Source organism: Balaenoptera acutorostrata, chromosome 4 (assembly GCF_949987535.1).
Source record: "Balaenoptera acutorostrata chromosome 4, mBalAcu1.1, whole genome shotgun sequence".
Taxonomy (NCBI): domain Eukaryota; kingdom Metazoa; phylum Chordata; class Mammalia; order Artiodactyla; family Balaenopteridae; genus Balaenoptera; species Balaenoptera acutorostrata.
In genome coordinates, this window is record NC_080067.1 from 12,638,996 (window position 1) to 12,659,627 (window position 20,632).

Genomic DNA, 20,632 nt, shown 5'->3' on the forward strand with positions numbered 1-20,632 from the left:
AAAAGGGAGAAAATTCATAATAATTATAATCATAAATGTGTGTAATACTTATAACTTTTCTTCCCTAAGTCTTAATACATATAAATAATAATCATAAGACTAAAGAAAAGCAGGACTTTTCAATTTAGCACTTAACCTAATCAGACTTTTAGTAACTAATCTCATAATCTACAACTATACCCAAACTACCTGTTTTGATAATAAATCATAAGCTTCTTTAAAAAATACAGAAATGTACAACATGATAATTATAGTTAACATTGCTGTATGGTATATATGAAAGTTACTGAAGTAAATCCTGAGTTCTCATCACAAGGGAAAAATTTTGTTTTCTTTTTTTTTCTTTTTATTATATCTATGTGAGATGATGGACGCTAACTAAACTTCCTGCAGTAATCATTTCACAATATATTTAAGTCAAACCATTATGCTCTACACCTTAAAATTATACAGTGATGTATGTCAATTATATCTCAATAAAACTGGAAAAAAATACCAAATAGCCCAAAATATAGCACTCAAACATCTGAGGCAAAAAAAGCTGAATCCTTCCACAAAGACCGACCTTTTAAGCAGTTTATCAGGTAAGAGATACGCAGTAGGCTAACAGAGAAACACATTTTCACATTAAAATCACAGATCAAGCTGGCCTTTGGAATAACACAGACCCTGGCTCAAACCTTGACCTCGGGGGCTTCCCTGGTGGTGCAGTGGTTAAGAATCCTCCTGCCAATGCAGGGGACACGGGTTCGAGCCCTGGTCCGGGAAGATCCCACATGCCGCAGAGCAACTAAGCCTTTGTGCCACAACTACTGAGCCTGCTCTACAGCCCTCGAGCTACAACTACTGAAGCCTGTGCGCCTAGAGCCTGTGCTCCGCAACAAGAGAAGCCACCACAATAAGAAGCCCGTGTACCGCAACGAAGAGTAGTCCCTGCTCGCCGCAACTAGAGAAAGCCCACGAGCAGCAACAAAGACCCAATGCAGCCAAAAATTAATTAATTAATTAATTTAAAAAAAAAAAAAAAAAAAAAACCTTGACCTTGACACTTACTAGCTGGCTGCTTAACCAATCTGAGTATCAGTTTTCTCATACATAACTGAGTCACATCCACCTCAAAGAACCATTACCAAAGTGCATCAACCCTTATTGGACTGCTTTACAAGTGATACTCTGAGGTTCTTGGCGAACCAAAGTGCGAGACTGTTTGTCACACTCCTGCAGTGGTCTGTATCTTCTCCTTTCTCTCTGATCATCTGTTAAGACTATTTATATTCCTCACCACTGTGAAAGTATCTACTTCTAAGTTCTGCTATCACATTTGCTGTTAACTATATCTCCTCTTTGCTTATACTTTCCTCTTCCTTCCACTTTTATTTATTCCTGTGCCCCTATCCTTCTTCTCCTCCCACTTCCATGCTTCCTAATATACGACCATACCCGCCAAGACGGCACTCTTTTCCTTCTCAGCAGTGAGTAGCACTGAATATAAACTACCTTAATTTATTGATTCTAAGACTCACTTCTTCTTCACTTTTTAACATCTCTGAAATTGAGATGCATCCCACAATAACTGACATTTTTGAGTCTATTGAATACAGTGATTCCCTTCATCCTGGAGTCCCACGCCCCACTGCTGCCAGGTTCAACACTGCTCTGAGTAGAACAAAAATTTACCTCTAAAAAGCAAATTATTAATACCCTGCAATGCCTGCTCACCCTAAAGATGGGAGAATTCTACACCATCCCCTGATGGTTCTAGATGAGTATCCCCACTTTAGTGAAAATATCTTTATTAGGAAAAATCTCTTACTTTCCTGGGCACCTCTCAAGTCTGAGCAGATCTATGTTTATCTCCCCATTTAAGTTCATAAACCACAACACACTTGTCAGTTCACTTTACACAAGAAACAAATCTAGACCAGCATCTCTGAGTTTAAAAACAATGCTATAAAAGAAATTTTTAAATTGATTTTTAAACTTTTATAATTACTGACATGTGTGGTTTAATTACACTTAACCATACAAGTTCAATGAGACTTCCTATTCTATCTAAAAAGGCAGCTTTATCATGCACTAAGCCATGGTTCACCATGGCTGGGTGGCATGGGGCACTGCAAGGTCCTGGCACTGACCCTGGGTTACCATGGACTCTTACCACTAAGACCCAGCACACCTGGGTAAAATAAAAGCAGGTGGCTTCAAAATCAAGGTCTAGACCAGCAGCTCTGAGAACTGAGAAAGAACTAGTCCAGATACACTTTGGTCGTGTCCCTTAGCCTCTCCCATTCCCAATTCCTCAGCTGGGAAATGAAGGCACTATAACATATACTGCTCAAGGTTGTTCCAAGTGTCAGTTTCAAGAGATACACAGATCTTAAAATCTTAGAATCTAGAACCTATTTTAGAATCTCTATATCTTTTGCAACTAACCCTTGCAACCCTGAGCAGTATATACAAAGCAGATTTTTCAATAAACAGTAGCTATTGTTTTTATGCTGTGACTGCTAGAAATTGAATGTAAGTATGTTAATATGGTACCTACACATCAGAACCTTACCTACTTACCACAACTGAGAGAAGACCAAGATACACTGGGCCAAAAGTACGTCATAATAGTCTAAAAAATACAGCTTGTTTTTTAAAAATCATAAGCTTTTCTTTCATTTAATTTTATCCAGTTCAATTACAGTTGATCCTTGAACAACACTCGAATTTTTTTTCAATAGTACATACTACAGTATAACACAATCCATGGTTGGTTGAATCCACAGATGTGGAACCATGGATAGAGGGCTAACTATAAATTATATGGGGGTTTTCAACTGTGTGGAGGGTCATCGTCCCTAACCTCCACATTGTTCAAGGGTCAACTGTATTTCTATTTATCAAGTGAATTGTAAACATGCTTTGTTCCAAATGATAAACTTGGATATGTCTTAAAGAAATCCTGAATTTTCTAAGCCTAAAATTTACATCTATACAGCTATGGAAATCAGAAACCATAAATAAATAGGCAGATGGATAAATATTTTTAAAAATACGTATTTTTTAAAAAGCCAACAACCACCAATCACTTTGTGGATGTGCCTAGCCATAAAGACAGAGTCCAAAGACCATTTTTCACATTCCGTTAAAATAATGACAAGTAAATCATAAAATAATGAACTAATAAGCAAGTATCTTTCAAAAAACGAGACAATATCATCACCACACGTTATGTACTACTTACAAAGACTTCAGAATTCCTGATTTCCAACAGATTACATTTTAAAAATAAATGATGAAATTATGTAAATGTTTCAATGACATTTTCCATGCAGAAATAAGCATTTGAAATTAATTTGGGGAGCTAACAATATGACTCTGTATCACTTATTTTATGAGCGAGAATTACAAATAACACAGGTAAGTTTGTGATATAACACACTCACCTCATCACAAAGAAGCCACACTTCTTAAGCATCATAGTAACTGAAAGGACCTTAAAATTCAGTAACTTAACAAACAGGCTAGGTCCTTTCAACACCAAATTACCCAGCAAAATTAATCTTTTTCAACAGCAATAGACTGTTATATCCTAATACTGATATTCAAACAAACGTATTTGTTCAGAGAAACTTTATAAAGGCCTAAAGACACTATATCAGAAGCACATACTTGTGAACATTAGTCTTACTCCAAATTAAATATAATACTCCCAGCAAAATTATAAGATTCTGATATTATATATTTTTCACTTAATAATTCTGATAACCTCAAAAATAAGGGTACACACAAAGCTTGAGTTCCAGGAACAGATCGGCTATAAATATTATTAAAATGTACACAAATAGTTCAAGGACCAAAGTTCACTCTTGGAATTCCCAAAGATATCAGAGAAACAAGAGGTATTATAGTCGCTAACTTCAAAAATATGAGTGGTTATTACTTGGACAATAAGCTCTTACCAGCATAGGCTAGTCTAACAATAGTAGCATCATCCTGGGCTAAGTGGGCTATGCCTGGCAGAATATATTCCGGGTAGATGTTAACATCATTGCGAGGAACCTCTTTGACAAGAGCAAGAACTTTGGTCAACGTCCTCAAGGCTTCAGCCCTCACTCTAGGAACAGAGTCACTGCTGAAATGCAAAAGATACGGAGTAATACGATCCAAAAGAATTTCTACACTTAGTCTTGGGGCCAAATGGAGAATAAGTTCCAGAGCAGCAAGCTTGGAATCACAGTATTTAAGGGTCTGTAGGCAGGATGTTATAACTGACACCAAGATAACCAGCCCATTTTCCTTAGGCTCTCCTTCTGCTTTCTCTGGCAGATCATGGCCACAGAGATTGTGGATAATGTTGCCCAAATCCTTCCTTATAACCAGAATACGCTCATCTGCAGAAAGAAATGTTTCCTTGGCAAACTGGGCCATGTAGGGCTGAAGGAAAGTGTAAAATATTTCAGGAAAGGCATTGCCACGCTGCTGCTTTAAGTAATCTTCTGCCTCTAAACGTTTATCCGGTTCACGGTGAATCATCTGAGTTACCTATATCCAGGCAAGAAAGGGAGTAAAAAATAGATTTGAGAACAGCAAATTAAATCCGATGAAAGCTACAACGGCAACTTAACACATGATTTAAAGGATATCTGAGGTAATTCTGACTCTTCCTAATCTTTATCTTTCAAACTACTTTCAGAACCTGACTACTGAGTAATATGTGACTCTACTATCATCCTATAAAGCAACAAGAAATCAAGTATTAACATACTCCAGATGGGCCAGACACATAAAGAGGATTAGCCTTAAAAATCAGTCAAATTCACTCCTTTCACAGTTAAGAAAAGGTAGGCCCAAATTCATAAAGTTATTTAGCCAACACAACATGATAAGGAGTGCCACGCCTACAACAGCCAGGTACGCCAACTCCTAATCCAGTGTACTGTTCACTGAACGTAAGCTAAATTGGCTTCCTCTGGAGCATCTGATTTCTTAATATTTGCCATTTGTAAGAGAAATCAAAACGCATGTTTCCCTACCTTACTAAAGAATATTTTAAATATACATAACCTTTCCGTGGCTCAGAGTCATCATCATATGCATCAGTTACTGTATTGACTGACTTAGAAAAGATCCCCTCAAACAGTACTGTGGATATACGGCTTACGTGACCTCCCACAGAATTCCTCACATCTGTTCTGCTATACTAATGTGTGATTCTACAGCTCCCCTTCCAGACCTGCCCTCAGGGTCAAGGGAGGTACACAAAGCTAGTTGCTTTTATATGAAATGCCCCTATACTGCTGTATTCCATTCAAGTTGCTGTTTCCTGTCTCCTCATTTTAGATATTTATCCTCTTCATTTCTTGCTAGCAAGCTCTACCCTGGACAATCTCTAACCCCCAAGCACCTCCTTACTTCCTTCCAAATCTGTCCAAAGCAGAGCTAAAGATTATAATGGAAAGATGCGTGCATGCATGTGCGCGTGTGTGTGTGTGTGTGTGTGTGTGTGTGTGTAATATAAAGTCAAATGAGCTCTGTGCCTAAGAAGCGGAAAAAAATTGTACACTTCCGCCTAACAAAGTAAAAACAATAGGCTGGTATATGAGTCTATGGGGTTTTACTGCCTGTCCCAAATTCAGAACATTCCAGAGAACTGACTAATGCAAAAGTGAGAAATATTTGTAGCATAGTTACCAATTCTCTGATACTGCAATCTTCAATTTTATTCAGCACCTGTTCAGGGAAAAACTGTCCATTTCTGTAAGCCAAAAGTTGAGAGAGATCAAATAGTGGCACACCTTCTGTAAAAAGCTCAGCTATCACGCAACCTGGAAAATAGCAGATATAATTCCATTAAAAATGAAATGCAAGATATTAATACAGATCAAGAATTCAGAGAATTCATAAAACTCAAGGTGCAAAACTCAAAGTAAACCGAATTAAAATGTTTAATGCAACATACAACTACAATCCAGCAAGACAGGAAAAATGTCTATTGCCTAATCATCAGTTTCTAAAAGTATGAAGTCAAAAAAGGCCTACTTAATTTTTCTCCTTCTTAAAAAACATTAAATCAAATAAAATGACTTCCTTGTTCTATAACTGAAAACAAATATATTACACATGTTATATACACACATACATTCAGAGATACAAAGACAGATTAAAAGCCATAAGAAAGTGTTCTTTTAAAATATGAATTTATAGATATTAGGTTCATAAGAAACTACTGAGAAGTCACATCTGACAACTCATTTATTCATCATTAAACAAAAAGTTATCAGGTGTTTACTACACACTAGACTCAGTGCATAAAACAGATAACTCTGCCCTCATGAAGCTTTCATCCTAGGAAGAAAGAAATAAAGTAAACCAGTGAACAGACACACTTACAAAATGAGAAGTGCTAAGAAGTGTGGCTGTAAGATTAGAGAGGGAAAGAGAGATACCTTTCATTTTGCACTTACATAATCTTCAAACAAGGAATAAATAAAGCAACTACATTCCCAAAAAGACGAAGCAGTTTCACTGAATCAGTATATGACATGCATTTAACAAATCTTAAGGAGATCCTTGAACAACCTTAGTCACAGCCTTTGCATGTGTTGGTCCCTCTGCCTGGAATACTATACCCACAAGCACCCTCATGACTTACACCTAAACGTCCTTTAGACCTTGAATCAAATGTCATCTTAGCAGTAAGGCATTTCTTGACTGCCCAGTTTAAAATTCCAAGCCCCCCCACTACAACTACCCAACACTCGTCATCTAACACATTCCCTTTCCCCTTTCCCTGCTGTTTTTCCCCACATCACCAAATGCCACATTATATATTTTATGTATTTATTTCTTTATTGTCCATATACCACTAGAATGCAGACTCCACAAGGGATTTTTGTCTATTTTGTTCACTGAAAAATCTCCAGCAACTACGACAGCTCCTGATACATAATAAACACTCAATAAATTTCTTAATTTCTATCCATACAGTGTCAAGTTTTAGAATAAAAAACTAAAATAGCTATTAAGAACACCTTAAGCAAGAAGGAAATAGAAGAACTGAACAATACTATAAACCAGATCTAACAGACATCAAAGGAACACGCCATCTAACAACAGAATACAAAATTCTTCTCAAGTACATGTGGAACACTCTCCAGATAAAACCATATGCTAGACCATAAAACAAGCTTCAATGAACTTAAAAGGACTGAAATCATACAAATTACAACCTTCAAACCCCAATGGAATGAAAAAAATCAGTAACAGAAGAAAATCTGAAAAATTAACAAATATGTAGAAATTAAACAACACACTCATAAATAACCAATGATCAAAGGAAAATTAGAAAATACTCTGAGATGAACGAAAACAAAAGCAACATACAAAAATGTATGGGATGCAACTAAAGCAGCATTTAGAGAAAATGTATAACTATAAACACCTATTTTATAAGAGCTCAAAACAATAACCTAGGGCTTCCCTGGTGGAGCAGTGGTTGAGAATCTGCCTGCCAATGCAGGGGACACAGGTTCGAGTCCTGGTCTGGGAAGATCCCACATGCCCCGAAGCAACTAAGCCTGTGCGCCACAACTACTGAGCCTGTGCTCTAGAGCCCGCGAGCCACAAGTAGAGCCCGTGTGCTGCAACTACTGAAGCCCACACGCCTAGAGCCCATGCTCCACAACACGAGAAGCCACCACGAGAAGCCCACGCACCACAACAAAGAGTAGCCCTCACTCAACGCAATTAGAGAAAGCCCGTGCGCAGCAACAAAGACCCAACACAGCCAAAAATAAATAAATAAAATAAATAAATTTATTTTTAAAAAAACAATAATCTTAACCTTAAGAAGCAAACTAAAACCAAAGCAAAAAGAAAGAAAGGAACAATAGATATTGGGGTGAAAATTTATGAAATAGAGAATAAAATCCAATAGAGAACATCAACAAAACCAAAAGTTGGTGCTTTGAAAAGCTCAACAGAACTGACAAGCTTTTCTAAGAAGAGAGATGACTCAAACTATGAAAATCAGGTACGAAAAAGGGGACATTACTACAAACCTCACAGAAATGAAAAGAATTATAAGGGAATACTTTAAACAAATGTATGCCAAAAAACAGATAAACTAAATGAAATGGAAAGATTCCTAGAAAGATAAAGATTACCAAAGGTGACTTAAAAAGAAAGAAAATCTGAATAGACCTTTTAAAGAGACTGAATTAGTAATGAAAAACTTCGCACAAAGAAAAACCTAAGCCAACATGGCTTAAGAGGTGAATTCTGTCAAACATTAAAATAATTAACACCCATCCTTGACAAATTCCAAAAACAGAAGAGGAGGAACACTTCCCAAGTCATTCTATGAGGCCAATATTACCCTAGTAGCAAACCAGACAAAGACATCACAAGTAAAGCAAACTACAGACCAATCCCTGATGAATATAGATAAAAATCCTCCAAAAAATATTAGCAAACTGTGTGCAGGAATTAAAGAGTCCATACCAATAATAATAAATAAATGAGGGGAAAGTCAGAACACTTGAGCACACAAGAATACTGAGGGCCTACTGGTAAATGTGGAGGTAGTGCTGGAGTTGGAAGATCATCATTTTGCAACCATCATAGTAAAGATCAGATCAGGCAAGAATGATCAACAGACACCAGATCAAAGAGGAAACAGTGATGACTGGCAGGATATTTGCATGGTCTTAAAGTTTCTTCCCACAGGTTGCTTATTAGTTGCAAGGGATTTAAAAAACAAAAAGTAACTACAGAGGGGAGAAATTGGGCAAGAACTTGACCACGTGATCAAAATTAACATCACCAACAGACACCATTTGCCCCCAGATACGATACTGTGAAGACATCATCACCTACACAGTATTCCTACTGAGAATGAATAACCTGAATCTAATCACAAGGAAACAGAGGATACATACAAAATGAGGACCATTCTATCGAAAAAGAAAGAGGTGAGGTCAAGCACGTACACACAGTGCAGGTAAAAGCTGGTGAAAACTAAATAGGTGTAAGTCTAGTTAACAGTAATGCACCAATGTCAACTCCTGATTCTGATGTGGTACTACAGTCATATAAGATGTCACTGGGGGTAGCTGTGTGAAGGGTTCTTCATTATTTTTGCAACTTACTATGAGTCTCTTATTTTAAATAAAGAGTATAAAAATAATTTTTAAAAATTTAAGGGGAGAGGTATTCTTCAAAAAATGTCAATGTCATAATGACAAAGAAAGACTGTGAAAATGTTCCAGATTAAAGGAAGCTAAAGAGACATGACAACTAAATGCAATACCTGACCCTAGACTGGGTCGTGTCCTGGAGGAGGAAAAATGCTATAAAGGTCCTTACTGGGTCAAATACAAAATTAGAATAAAAAGTGTAAATAATTGTATCAATGTTAAATTCACTGCAGTTGGTAACTGCAACATACAGTTACATCAACTTTATGTAAGAGACTACTGGGGTCTTAGGAAATACTGAAGTACTTGGGGCAAAGGGCCGTGGAGGGGTGGGGAGGAAGGGTGGGGAGTGTGGGGTACAGAGTGCAGAGAAAAGGTATAAGTGATAAAGCAATTGGAACAAGACGTTAACAACAGGTGAATCTGGGTAAAGGATTTATGGGTGTTCTATGTACTATTTTTATTTTTGCAAGTTTTTAAGTTTGAAATTATTTCCAAATACTGTAAAAATAAAGAACATTTATTTACAACTAAATGGAGATTGTTTACAGACTGAACTACATCCCTCACCACCCCCCTAAATTCCTGTGTTGAAATCCTAACACCTTAGAATGTGACTATTTGGAGACAGAGCCTTTAAAGAGGTAATTAAGGTTAAATGAGGTCATAAAGGTGGGGCCCTAATCCATTATGACTGGTGTCCTTATAAGAGGAAGGAACACCAGGGGAAAAGTGGCCACCTGGAACTCAAGGAGTGAGGGTTCAAGAGAAATCATCCCTGCTGGCACCTTGATCTTAGACTTCCAGGCTCTGAGGGAACTTTCCAGAACTGAGGGAAAATAAATTTTTGTTTAAGCTACCCAGTCTGGAGTATTTTGTCATGTCACCCCTAGCAAACTAATACAGAGGTAAATATAGGATTTTTTTTTCTTGCAACTTTTTTTTTTTTTTAATTTTTTGGATGCGTCATGCACCACGCAGGATCTTATGGATCCCATGCTCCCTGCAGTGGAAGCTCAGAGTCTTAACCATTGGACCGCCAGGGAAGTTCCCTTTCCTGCAACTTTTAAAATGGTATTCTGGAAGAGGTGTTACGGGGTGGTATTTCTCTATAGAACAATTTGTTCAAGTTGCCTTTATCATCACTGAGTCCTTCTTTATCATTCAGATCTCAGATCAATGTCATCTTCAAGGGAGGCCTTCATTTTACCTACCAGCCCTTGTCATCCACTTAGAAATCACAGCACTTCATCACAGCACTTATCATTAATGAAAATTAACTTTCTTATTTACTTTTTTATTCTCTCTCCCTGCCCACACTTAGAATGCAAGCTCCATGAGTGCAGAAACTCTACCAGTATTGTTCGCAGCTGCGTTCCCAACACCTACACAAGTGCCTTACACATAATAGGCACTCAAATACTTGTCAAGTGAATGAATGAAAGATCTCCAGCAAACAAGGCTCTGCCCATATATGTGACCAGAGACAGAGAATATATATACTTCTCCCAAACTAGCAGCCAGGAACCATGGATAGGCCTTAAGATGGGGAAAATTAACATTCAAACCCAGAGAGCCTAACATTCAAACCCAAAGAGCCTAAATCAAATCTTAGGAGCAGTGGGAGGTGAACAGATCCCACCCACCCCTTTCAAAGAAATGAAATCTTCAGCAGCCAAAACAAAGTAGAGCTCTTTAGTCTGGAAAACAAATGCTGAGTAAGAATTCTGTTGAACTTCACAAAACTGACTATAATGCACACAGAAAGGATCTATATAAACTCTTCATCAATCCCTGAAATTTTAAAACCATAACAAACTTCCAGTTATAAAATAAATAAGTCATGGAGATGGAATGCAGAGCAAGGTGACTATAGTTGCTAAGAGGGTAGATTTCAAAAGTTCTCACCCACAAGAAAAAAAAAATTTTTTAACTACATATGGTGACAGATGTTAACTGCACTTGCGGTGATCATTTCCCAACACACACAAATATCAAATCATTATGTTGTACACCTGAAACTAATGTTATATGTCAATTATACCTCAATTTTATTTAAAAAAAAGCTATAAAATGATCCACTGAAGCTAGAAAGTGATCATATTTCTAAGCTGGAGGAGTCTTATTTACATAACAGTAAGTTTAAAAGGTAAAAATAGTTCAAGAAAAATTTAGATAAATTCACTGATCAGGTTGGGACTTTGATGGATTACATTTCTAATCTTGTTATATTTACAACGCGGAGGCTACCCCACCTCATCAAAAATACCCTCCCTCAGTATTACCTTGGGACATAGACTAGTGAGCTGAACAGACCAACAGAGAGAGGTACAATCCTGTGTAACAAAGCTCATTTGTTCCCCTAGATGATATACATTTCTTCATTAATTATGTCACTTTTCCTAAATAATCTAAAATACAACTCAATTTATGTTTTCTTTGTAGGAAAACTACAGGTGAGAAAAAGATTAAAGCCAACCTTTGCAAAATTTACAAAAAATGACAGTGATGCTAGAGTTCATATGGTATTCCTCAGGATACCATCCTCAGCCCACTTCTCCTCCAGAAATTCATAGATAGCCTACAATCCATGACCAAGCTTCATGTGGTCTGTGTATGTAATGTATATGAATGTATGGTACTTTTTTCCAAAGAAGGAGGTCACTGGTTTCATCAGTCTTTAAGCGGAGCCAAAAACACTTAAGAATCACTTCTCCACAAACTCCCTGACTATAAACGCATTCCCTTGGCTACAGTAACTACTACCTATTTCCTGATAACTACCAAATCTCCATCTCCACCCCACATCTCTATGTACCAAACCTTTGTAACAACTGCCTGTCACACATCTTCTCCTGCATATCCCCTGACACCTTCAACTCAACATCTAACACAGACCTCAGCATCTTCCCACCCCTATCTGTTCCTCCTCGTGTGTCTCCTAGCTCAGTGACTGGTATCACAATCCCCCTGGTTTCCCAAGCCGGGGTAATAGGAGTGTTCTTGATCCTCCAATCAATCAACAAATCCTAACAATTCTACCCACTAATTATCTCTTAAGCATTACTTTTCTCCACTCCTCCAAGTGTCACAACTTGAAGCCAGTCAGGACCATGTCTTACCTGAATTGTGGCAGCTGACTGCTAACTGGCTTTCCCATCTCCTGCTACAGTCAGTGTTTCGTCTAAAACACGTATCTGATAATGTCCCTGTAGACTAGCACGGGCACACCAGACCCCTTCTGATCTGGGCCTTGCTTACCTCACACCCTACGTTCCAGATGTACTAAAGTACTTAAAGTCCCCTAATAAATCAATGCATCATGCTCTGGTCTTCAAGTCTTCATATAAGCAACACCCTCTGTCTGAAACAAACTACCCTTCCCATAGCTAGCTCCCAATCACCTTTCAGGTCTCAGTTTAAATACCTTCCTTCCAATAGAGATGCCTTTCCTGATCCTGCCACTCTACCCATCACCACCACAGAGATTAATTTAAGTATCCATACGTTCCTGTAACAGCAGCCTAAGCTTATCACCACCACAGCAAACCACAGTGCACTGAAATGTCTTTTTTCAGTATCATATCTCTCTCCCCATTAAAGTGTAAGCACCTTGAAAAGAGAAACATAATTACCCATCTACGTCTCTAGCACTTAAGACAGTGCCTGACATATACAGAAGAAAGAATTCAAATATTCCTTAAACATCTGAATGAGTAGACCACTTTCTGGATTTTCTAGGTACTGAAACACGTCCAGTGAAAGAATACTGCATCTATCTGAAAAGTGTAGGAGGATTTACCAAAAAAATTAATTTTCTATGTTCAAGAGTTAAAGTAAATGCACACTCCCACCCTAGCAAAGTTGACCAACTCACATACCTGCTGAAAAGATATCCATTGCTCGCTTCAACTCTCCTCTTGTTCTCTGATTGCTATTTAAGTCTACAAGTGGAGTTGAAGGATCTCTCATATATTCTAACTCAGTGGCAAACAATCCACCATCAACAAAACGTTCAGGAGCAATATAACAAGTTCTCCTCCGTGAAGTGTCAAAAAAATAGTTGAAATCTGCTGGGTTGTCCTCTGGAAGATAAGTGGGTTTAAAACTGGCAAAATCAGTTAGAAGGACCCAATTCCAACTGGTGACCATCACATTCTCAGTCTTGATGTCCCCATGACGGACTCCAGATTTGTGTGCTTGGTCCACAGCTGTGAGGATCTGGAAAGCGATCCAGCGCTTCTCAATGTTATTTAAGAATGGACGGGTGCTGATGCGATCGTAGAGGTTGTCTCGCACATACTGCCTGAAGAGCATGGCTGCCTTCTCAGATGCTTTTTCTGCTGCTTTCTGGAAAGGCAGGCAGTTCTGTGCAGAATGAAGCCTGATTTTCAGTTCCTCAAGCTCTTGTTTATAGCTGGTTAGAGGCAACGTGGGATCCTGAATTGCAAAGACCTTCACAACCACCAGGCCTTCTCGGTGTTTCGCTCGAGCAACTTTAAAGAACCGAGTACTCCCCAGACTCTTATCATATTCAAAGTCATGGATATCTGAGAAATAACTCTCCACAGAAAGGATCTGGGAGGGAGCAATGCCAGCAAGCTGGTTTCCCATAATGGCAGCAAGCACCTCAGTAAGTTAGGATACAACACCTATTTAAAAAAAAAAAAAGGAAGGAAAGAGAAAAGGAAAAAGAAAAGAACAAGCAATGAAACACCATTATTTGTGTGGCCTCTTCCTGTAAGACAGATATACCTATTTCTCTTCCACCGAGAGCACTGTACTTAGCCTTCTGGGCAGCTTCTAAATTTCAGATATATTTCTCTTAAAAGATCTTGTTATTTTATATTGTCCTTTCCAGGAGCTGACTTATATGTAAATAGGCCCCACCACTATTAAGCTGAAAATGTTAGAATGTGTATTTTATGATATTTAAATTTAAAACTTAATGAGCCTTTACTAATGTGTTCGGTATTATGCTGGGGCTATAAGAGTTACAAAAGTACTATATGACACAGTCTTTGTCCAAGAAGAACCTTTAGTCTTGAATAGAAAACCCAAACACATTAAAAACTTAAATCTAACTAAGAATCGCCTGATACAAATAGGTCGGGCTAAAAAAATCCAAACAATCAGCATATCCTGAGCCCGCCCAGCCTAATTCCAGTGTGCCTTCCCACTCAGCTAACAGAAGGCACAGAATCGTTTGGTTTGTCATAACGACAAGGAAGAACCCCTGGTAGGGATGCTAAAAAAAGTAAACCAAAATACCGACTTGCCAAACACAGCCCAGGGTTCTCCTAGCTCAGATTTTGCAGGAAATGAAAACACACATGTACACACGGCCGTGCACACGTGCAAACATTTACCCTGGGGGACTCTGGGAAGTGTCACAAGCCGATCGCTCGCTCACACGGAGGTCATGGCAGGTCACTTCAGGGTCTGGGCGGGGAAGGGAGTCAGCAGTCCGGCGAGTCTTCTCTACGAGGGATCCTCCTTTAAAGAGGCGAGAAGGGGATCCCGCAGGAGGGACGCAGAGGAGTCCCAGTCTCCAGGACCCCGGCGGTCCGCGGGGGAGACGCGGGAAGCTCTCGGGGCCGCAGCAGACACCGAGCCACGCTGAGGTGATCCCAGACCCCAGGGAGTCGCCCGCCAGCCCCCTCCTCCGCCCCGCCGGCCACGCGTTCCCGGGCCTCGCCTTCCTCTCGCGCAGGCCTGGACCCTCGAGACCCTCTGACTCCTTGAGGACCTCCTCACCCGCGGGAGGTGGAACCCGGGAGACAGGTAGGCAGCGAGGTCCAGAGAAACTCCGCTTCTCCAGCGGCTGCAGACGCTGCAAACGTTGAACACCCGGGAAAGCTGCCGGCTCTGACCCCACTTCCTGTCGCGGAGAGGAAGTGACGGCTTGAGGAGGAGCGCGAGTCCGGGGCTGGTTGCTAGGAAACGAGGGAGGGGCGTGGCCTCGCTCCCTGAGCCTGGAAGAAGAAAACAAGATGCCCTGACAGCAGTCTGTTCCCCATCCAGGTCTTCTACCCAATCCGTAAACTCTGAGGCTTTCTGACATTCCCCAGGACCTGTTCAGATGCCCTTCACCCAAGTACACCAGAGCAGAGTCCTTTAAGAGGATTCACAGGCTTAGGAAAGTCAATATATCCCAAGTTGAATTTTTTAAGAGATTTATAGAGATATAATTTACATACTATAAAGTTCACCTGTTTGAAATACACAAATCAATGGATTTTTATATATATATATATTTTTTTTTTTTTACAGAATTGTGCAATCATACCTATAATCTAACTTTAGAACATCTTCCTGACCCCCAAAATGAAACCCTGTAACTATTAGCAGTCACTCCCCATTCTGCCCATTGTTTCTCCCCATCCCAGCCCTAGGCAACCACTAATTTACTTTCTGTTTCTTGCCTATTCTGGACATTTTGTGTATATGGTATACAACATGTGGGTCTTTGTGACTGACTTCTTTCACTTCATGTGTTTTTGAGGATTATCCCTGTTGTAGCTTGTATTTCATTTCCTTTTATTGCCAAATATTCTATTGCATGAATATTTCACATTTTGTTTACCATTCACTAGTTGATAGACATCTGGGTTGTTCCCACTTTTTTGGTTATTACAAATAATGCTGCTATGGACATTCGTGCATAAAGCTTTTTGTGATCATATGTTTTCACTTCTCTTGAGTAAACACCTAGGAGTGTAAGTGAAACGGAGCAGGACCCTATGGTCCTTCCCAGCCATGTCCTCTGCCTGACTTTTGTCTGTGGAAAAACTTTAGCCAAAGAATAAGTTTAATCAGAGAAGTGAGAAAATGCAGAAACAAAGGAAAACAGTTCAACAAGACTAAATAATAATAGTTTAGTCATTAAGCATAGTCAAGGACCTTTAGCTCCTCCTCAAGTGCTATAGATAATATTCTGAGCCATATCCTGTGAGCTGTCTTGTAGATGCTGAAACCCCCACCAGGTGGAAGAAGTTAACTACATGATGACCAGGCTGTAGCCACGACATAAGCTGCCACAATTCCAAGAACTGGCCTCAAGGAACTGGGAACAAACCAACCCTAGAACTGAAGATGAATTGTACTTAAAGCAATCAAGATGACACTGGTCAGACCACCACATGACCAATTTCAAGGTGACTGTCAGAGCTGACAGTGCTGTTTCTGCATGTAGCCCCCTCCTTCTGTCTATAAAAGCTCTTGCCCCCTGATTGTCATGGCGGGAGTCAGCCTTTGGACAGAAGTCCGCCCTCACCCCCCAGTTGCTGGCATCCAAAATAAAGCAAACTTTCCCTTCCACCAATATTGGCTTTTGAGTGGCGAGCAGCCAGACCCCACTTTCAGTTACAGAAGTGTGGAGTCACATGGTAACTCTATGTTTAACGTATTGAGAAACTGCCAAACTATTTTCCAAAGTTGCTGCATCATTTTACATTCCTACCAGCAATGTTTAAGGGTTCCAACTTCTCTACATCTTCACTGACACATGTTATTATTTATCTTTTTTATTATGGCCATCCTACTAGGTGTGAAGTAGTATTTCATGTGGGTTTTATTTGCATTTTCTTAATAACTAATGATGTTGAGTATCTTTTCACGTGCTTACTGGCCATTCTTATATCTTCTTTGGAGTAATGTCTATTCAAACCCTTTGCCCATTTTTTTAATCTGGTTGTCTTTTTATTATTGAGTTTTAAGATCTCTTTATATATTATGGATACAAGTCCCTTATCAGATTTGCAAATAGTTTTTCTCTATGCTGTCTTTTTCTTTTATATTGGTGTCCTTTGAAGCACAAAATGTTTTAATCCAGAGCTGAATTTTTTTTTATTATCCCAGCAACTTCCTCTCCTCCATTCTTCCCCATTTCAGTAGGCAGCACTACTACCCACTGGGTTCCTCAAACTACAGATTTGCAATTCCTTAGGTCATCCTTGACATTTTTCTACTCTTTCCCTCTTTCACCCACCCCATTCAATAATCACCTGCTCTTGCTGATTCCACCTCCAAAATATGCTTTGAAGCCACCCACTGCCATCTCTCCAGGGCCTAAGCCAAACCACCACTATTCTTATGATGTCTGGATTTTGAAATCCACTACTCAGAAAAGGCATTCTGCACCCACAATATTATTTTTTATACTCCTTCCATGATTTCTTCTGGGTCTTTTTGTATTTTTAAACTTCTGAAGTATGGACCCAACTTTATTTTTTCTCTAGAGGGATACTGTAATATCAAAACATGTTAACACGTAATCCATTTTCCCTCCAGTTATTTGAAATGACTATTTACCATATACAAGTTTCCTATATATAGTGAGTCTTCTGATGAACTTTCTCTTCTGTCCATTGAGTTGCCATTTAATTCATCTGGGAGTACTGTTTTAATCACTACAAAATTGTTTCAACATCTAACATGGCTACTATTCCAGTAATCTTTTTTAGAATACAGCTACAGTTATAAGACATCCATGCTTACGTCCTTCCAGATTCTCCCCCCTTGTTTTTAGACTGAAGTTAGAAATCTTTAGTTTGGCCTACAAGACCCTGCATGATCTGACCCCTGCCCACCCTGCCAAAATCTGCTCATCTTTCAAGTTCCAGATTAAGTGCCAGCGCTTCAGGAAGGCCTTCCCTAAAACCACCCCCTGCCCGTTATATAATAATCTCATGGACCCTAAACTTTTTCTTCATAGCACTTATCATTGAAATCATTTCATTTTAGAGGGTAACTATGTGCTTAATGTCTGTTTTCCTACCAGACCATAAACTCCATGAGGACAGTGATTTTGTAATTCTTATTCACCAGGATATTTTCAACACCTAGGACAGTATCTGACACATGGTAGGCATTCAGTAGATACTTGTTGAATAAATAGATGTGGCCTTGTCAGATATGTTACCATTAACGACAAGATCATGAGTCCCAGGATGAGGAATGTCTAAAATACATATGAGAATTAGTACAAATATTACTCAGCCATTAAAAAAAATGAAATAATGCCATTTGCAGCAAGATGGATGGACCTAGAGAATATTATACTAAGTGAAGTAAGCCAGACAGAGAAAGACAAATATCATATGATATCACTTATATGTGGAATCTAAAAAAATGATACAAATGAGCTTATTTACAAAACAGAAACAGGCTCAAAGACATAGAAAACAAACTTATGGTTACCAAAGGGGAAAGTGGGGGAGGGATAAATTAAGAATTTGGGATTAACAGATACACACTAGTATATATAAAATAGATAAACAACAAGGACCTACTGTATAGCATAGGGAACTATACTTAATATCTTGTAATAACCTATAATGGAAAATAATATATATGTATACATATACACGTATATATGTCTGAATCACTTTGCTGTACACCTGAAACTAACATTGTAAATCAACTATACTTCAATAAAAAATAAATAAATAAAAGAATTAGCACACACATACAGTTATTTAGCAGTTAGTATAAGATTATGTTTACATTTCAGACTCTGATTACTATGTATGTAAGTGCTTTAAACATCTCTCCAATAGAGAAGTCATGGTGTAAAAATGTGATAAATCTGTCTCCGTTTAGATTACTACTGCATTTTCTCCACATCTATTTTTTCCCCACCACTACATTTTGTGAAATAACTCATGAAATATTTTTTAATGCTTTCTGTACTCGCCTCTTGGTTTTCTTTCCTTTACTTTCTTTTCTTCTGCTTTTAAATAACAATCATGTCTACCTGTGGAGATTTTTTAAAAAGAATCTCACCTTGTGTTTTTCAGAGTAAATTAAAAAATGAAATTTCCTTGCCACTGGCGGAGTAAAAAGAAGAAACAGCCAGCAAACACTCCTCTATTCTCTGGCCAACAGCCTCTCAGCTGCATTGTGGCAGTGACAGAAAAAATAAATGTTTCTGGAAAGTAGCTGTACCATAGAAACTATACTTTCCACCCAATTCTACCCCTTGAATATAAGTGGGGCCATTTGACTAGCTCTCACTGTGAAGTACAAGTGGAAATTATGTGTTTCACTTCTAGGTCAAGGCAGTTAAGAGGGGAATGACCTTCACTCTCTCCTTCCCTTCAGCCTAGATGCCTAGAGGCCATAGGTAATGCCACAGCCACAAAATGGTAGAAACCTGTGTCCCTGAATAACTGTCTGAAGAAAGACCACCTGTTAAACACCAGCACCCATATAGGACCTTTACATAAGCAAAAGCAAACATCCATGAGTTAAGCCAGTGAAATGCTGATGTTTATTTGCTACGGACATCAGCCTTACCTTAACACACACTTCATCATCGTCCTGACCTCTCCTCATTCCTCCCTCCCCCAGGCTGCTTTTGCCTCACTTCCAATCCCGGGACGTGTCCACATGGACTCTCTGCAAGCCTTGCATCCTAAGAAAAAGGGGTAAAGAGAATCCCTAATGCAAACAACACCCTGCAGTTAATAGTACATCTTTTCTTTTTTTTGTAGATGATTGCAAGATGATAGATGTAAAAGGAATTGGAAATTACCAATTTGTAACCTGCAGTATAATAACTGGTTCCCACAAGGATCATCAATGGATTCTAAAATCATTGGGTGAAAGGCTGTCGGGCAACAAGATAGACTCATGGTGCCCAAAGAATACCTACAGGTTACTTTTTACATTAGAAAGGGGGAGAAATAAATCTTTTATAGTGGAAAACTCTGGCAGTAAACCCTTTATCCACATGTTCAAACGTAACATGACTAATAGTACACAGTATCACCCAATAAAGCACTCTTACCAAGAATCTTTAACCTGAATCTAATCAAGCCCCTAGACCTCACTGTCCAATATGGTAGACACTAGCCACATCTGACACATTTGAAATGTGACTACTCCAAATTGAGATGTGCTCTAAGTGTGAAAAATACACAGCATTTAAAGAACTTAATACCAAAAAAATTTTTTAAGTCTCATTGATACCTTTTCAATATTTATTATATGTTGAAATCATGTTTTAGAAAAAATAGGTTAAATAAATATCTTGTATATCTTATTAAAATTAATTTATTTTTTGTTTTACTTTTTTAAATGTGTCTACCAGATAATTTTAAGTTACATATGTGGCTCAGGCTATATTTTCACTAGAAAGCCCTGCTCTAGACCTAACTTCCAGACTATAAAAAAATAAAATAGAGGAATAATTTAAGCCATACCATCAGGAAACAATCTTATGAACCTAGAAAATTGAACGTTAGCCTGGATTCTTCAAAAAAAAAAGTGGAGAAACTTTTCTAGACTAAAAGACTCTAAATATACATAAAATTCAAATGCAATGTGTGAACCTCAACCTGATTCAGGATTAGAAACAGCCATAAAAGGCATTTTGTGCAAAGTTGGGGAAATCTGAATATGGACTGAATATTTCAGATAGAAAGAAATGACCAAAATGT

General features: G+C 38.6%; 1 protein-coding gene across 5 annotated transcripts in view; it reads right to left on the reverse strand.

Annotated features, from left to right (window-relative positions):
- Positions 1-15,064, reverse strand: part of PIK3R4 (phosphoinositide-3-kinase regulatory subunit 4) — a 73,476-nt gene extending 58,412 nt beyond the window's left edge. For all 5 annotated transcript variants that reach the window (XR_449735.2, XM_007166981.2, XM_007166982.2 and 2 more), the window contains exons 1-4: positions 14,558-15,064; positions 13,070-13,840; positions 5,683-5,816; positions 3,951-4,533 (exon numbers count right to left, since the gene is read on the reverse strand). Coding sequence is in view for 4 of the 5 variants with exons in the window: in XM_007166981.2 (XP_007167043.1) it covers positions 3,951-4,533; positions 5,683-5,816; positions 13,070-13,802 (1,450 nt within the window). In the remaining variant the exon portion in view is untranslated. The remainder of the gene's footprint in view (positions 1-3,950; positions 4,534-5,682; positions 5,817-13,069; positions 13,841-14,557) is intronic.
- Between the last annotated feature and the right edge of the window lie 5,568 nt (positions 15,065-20,632).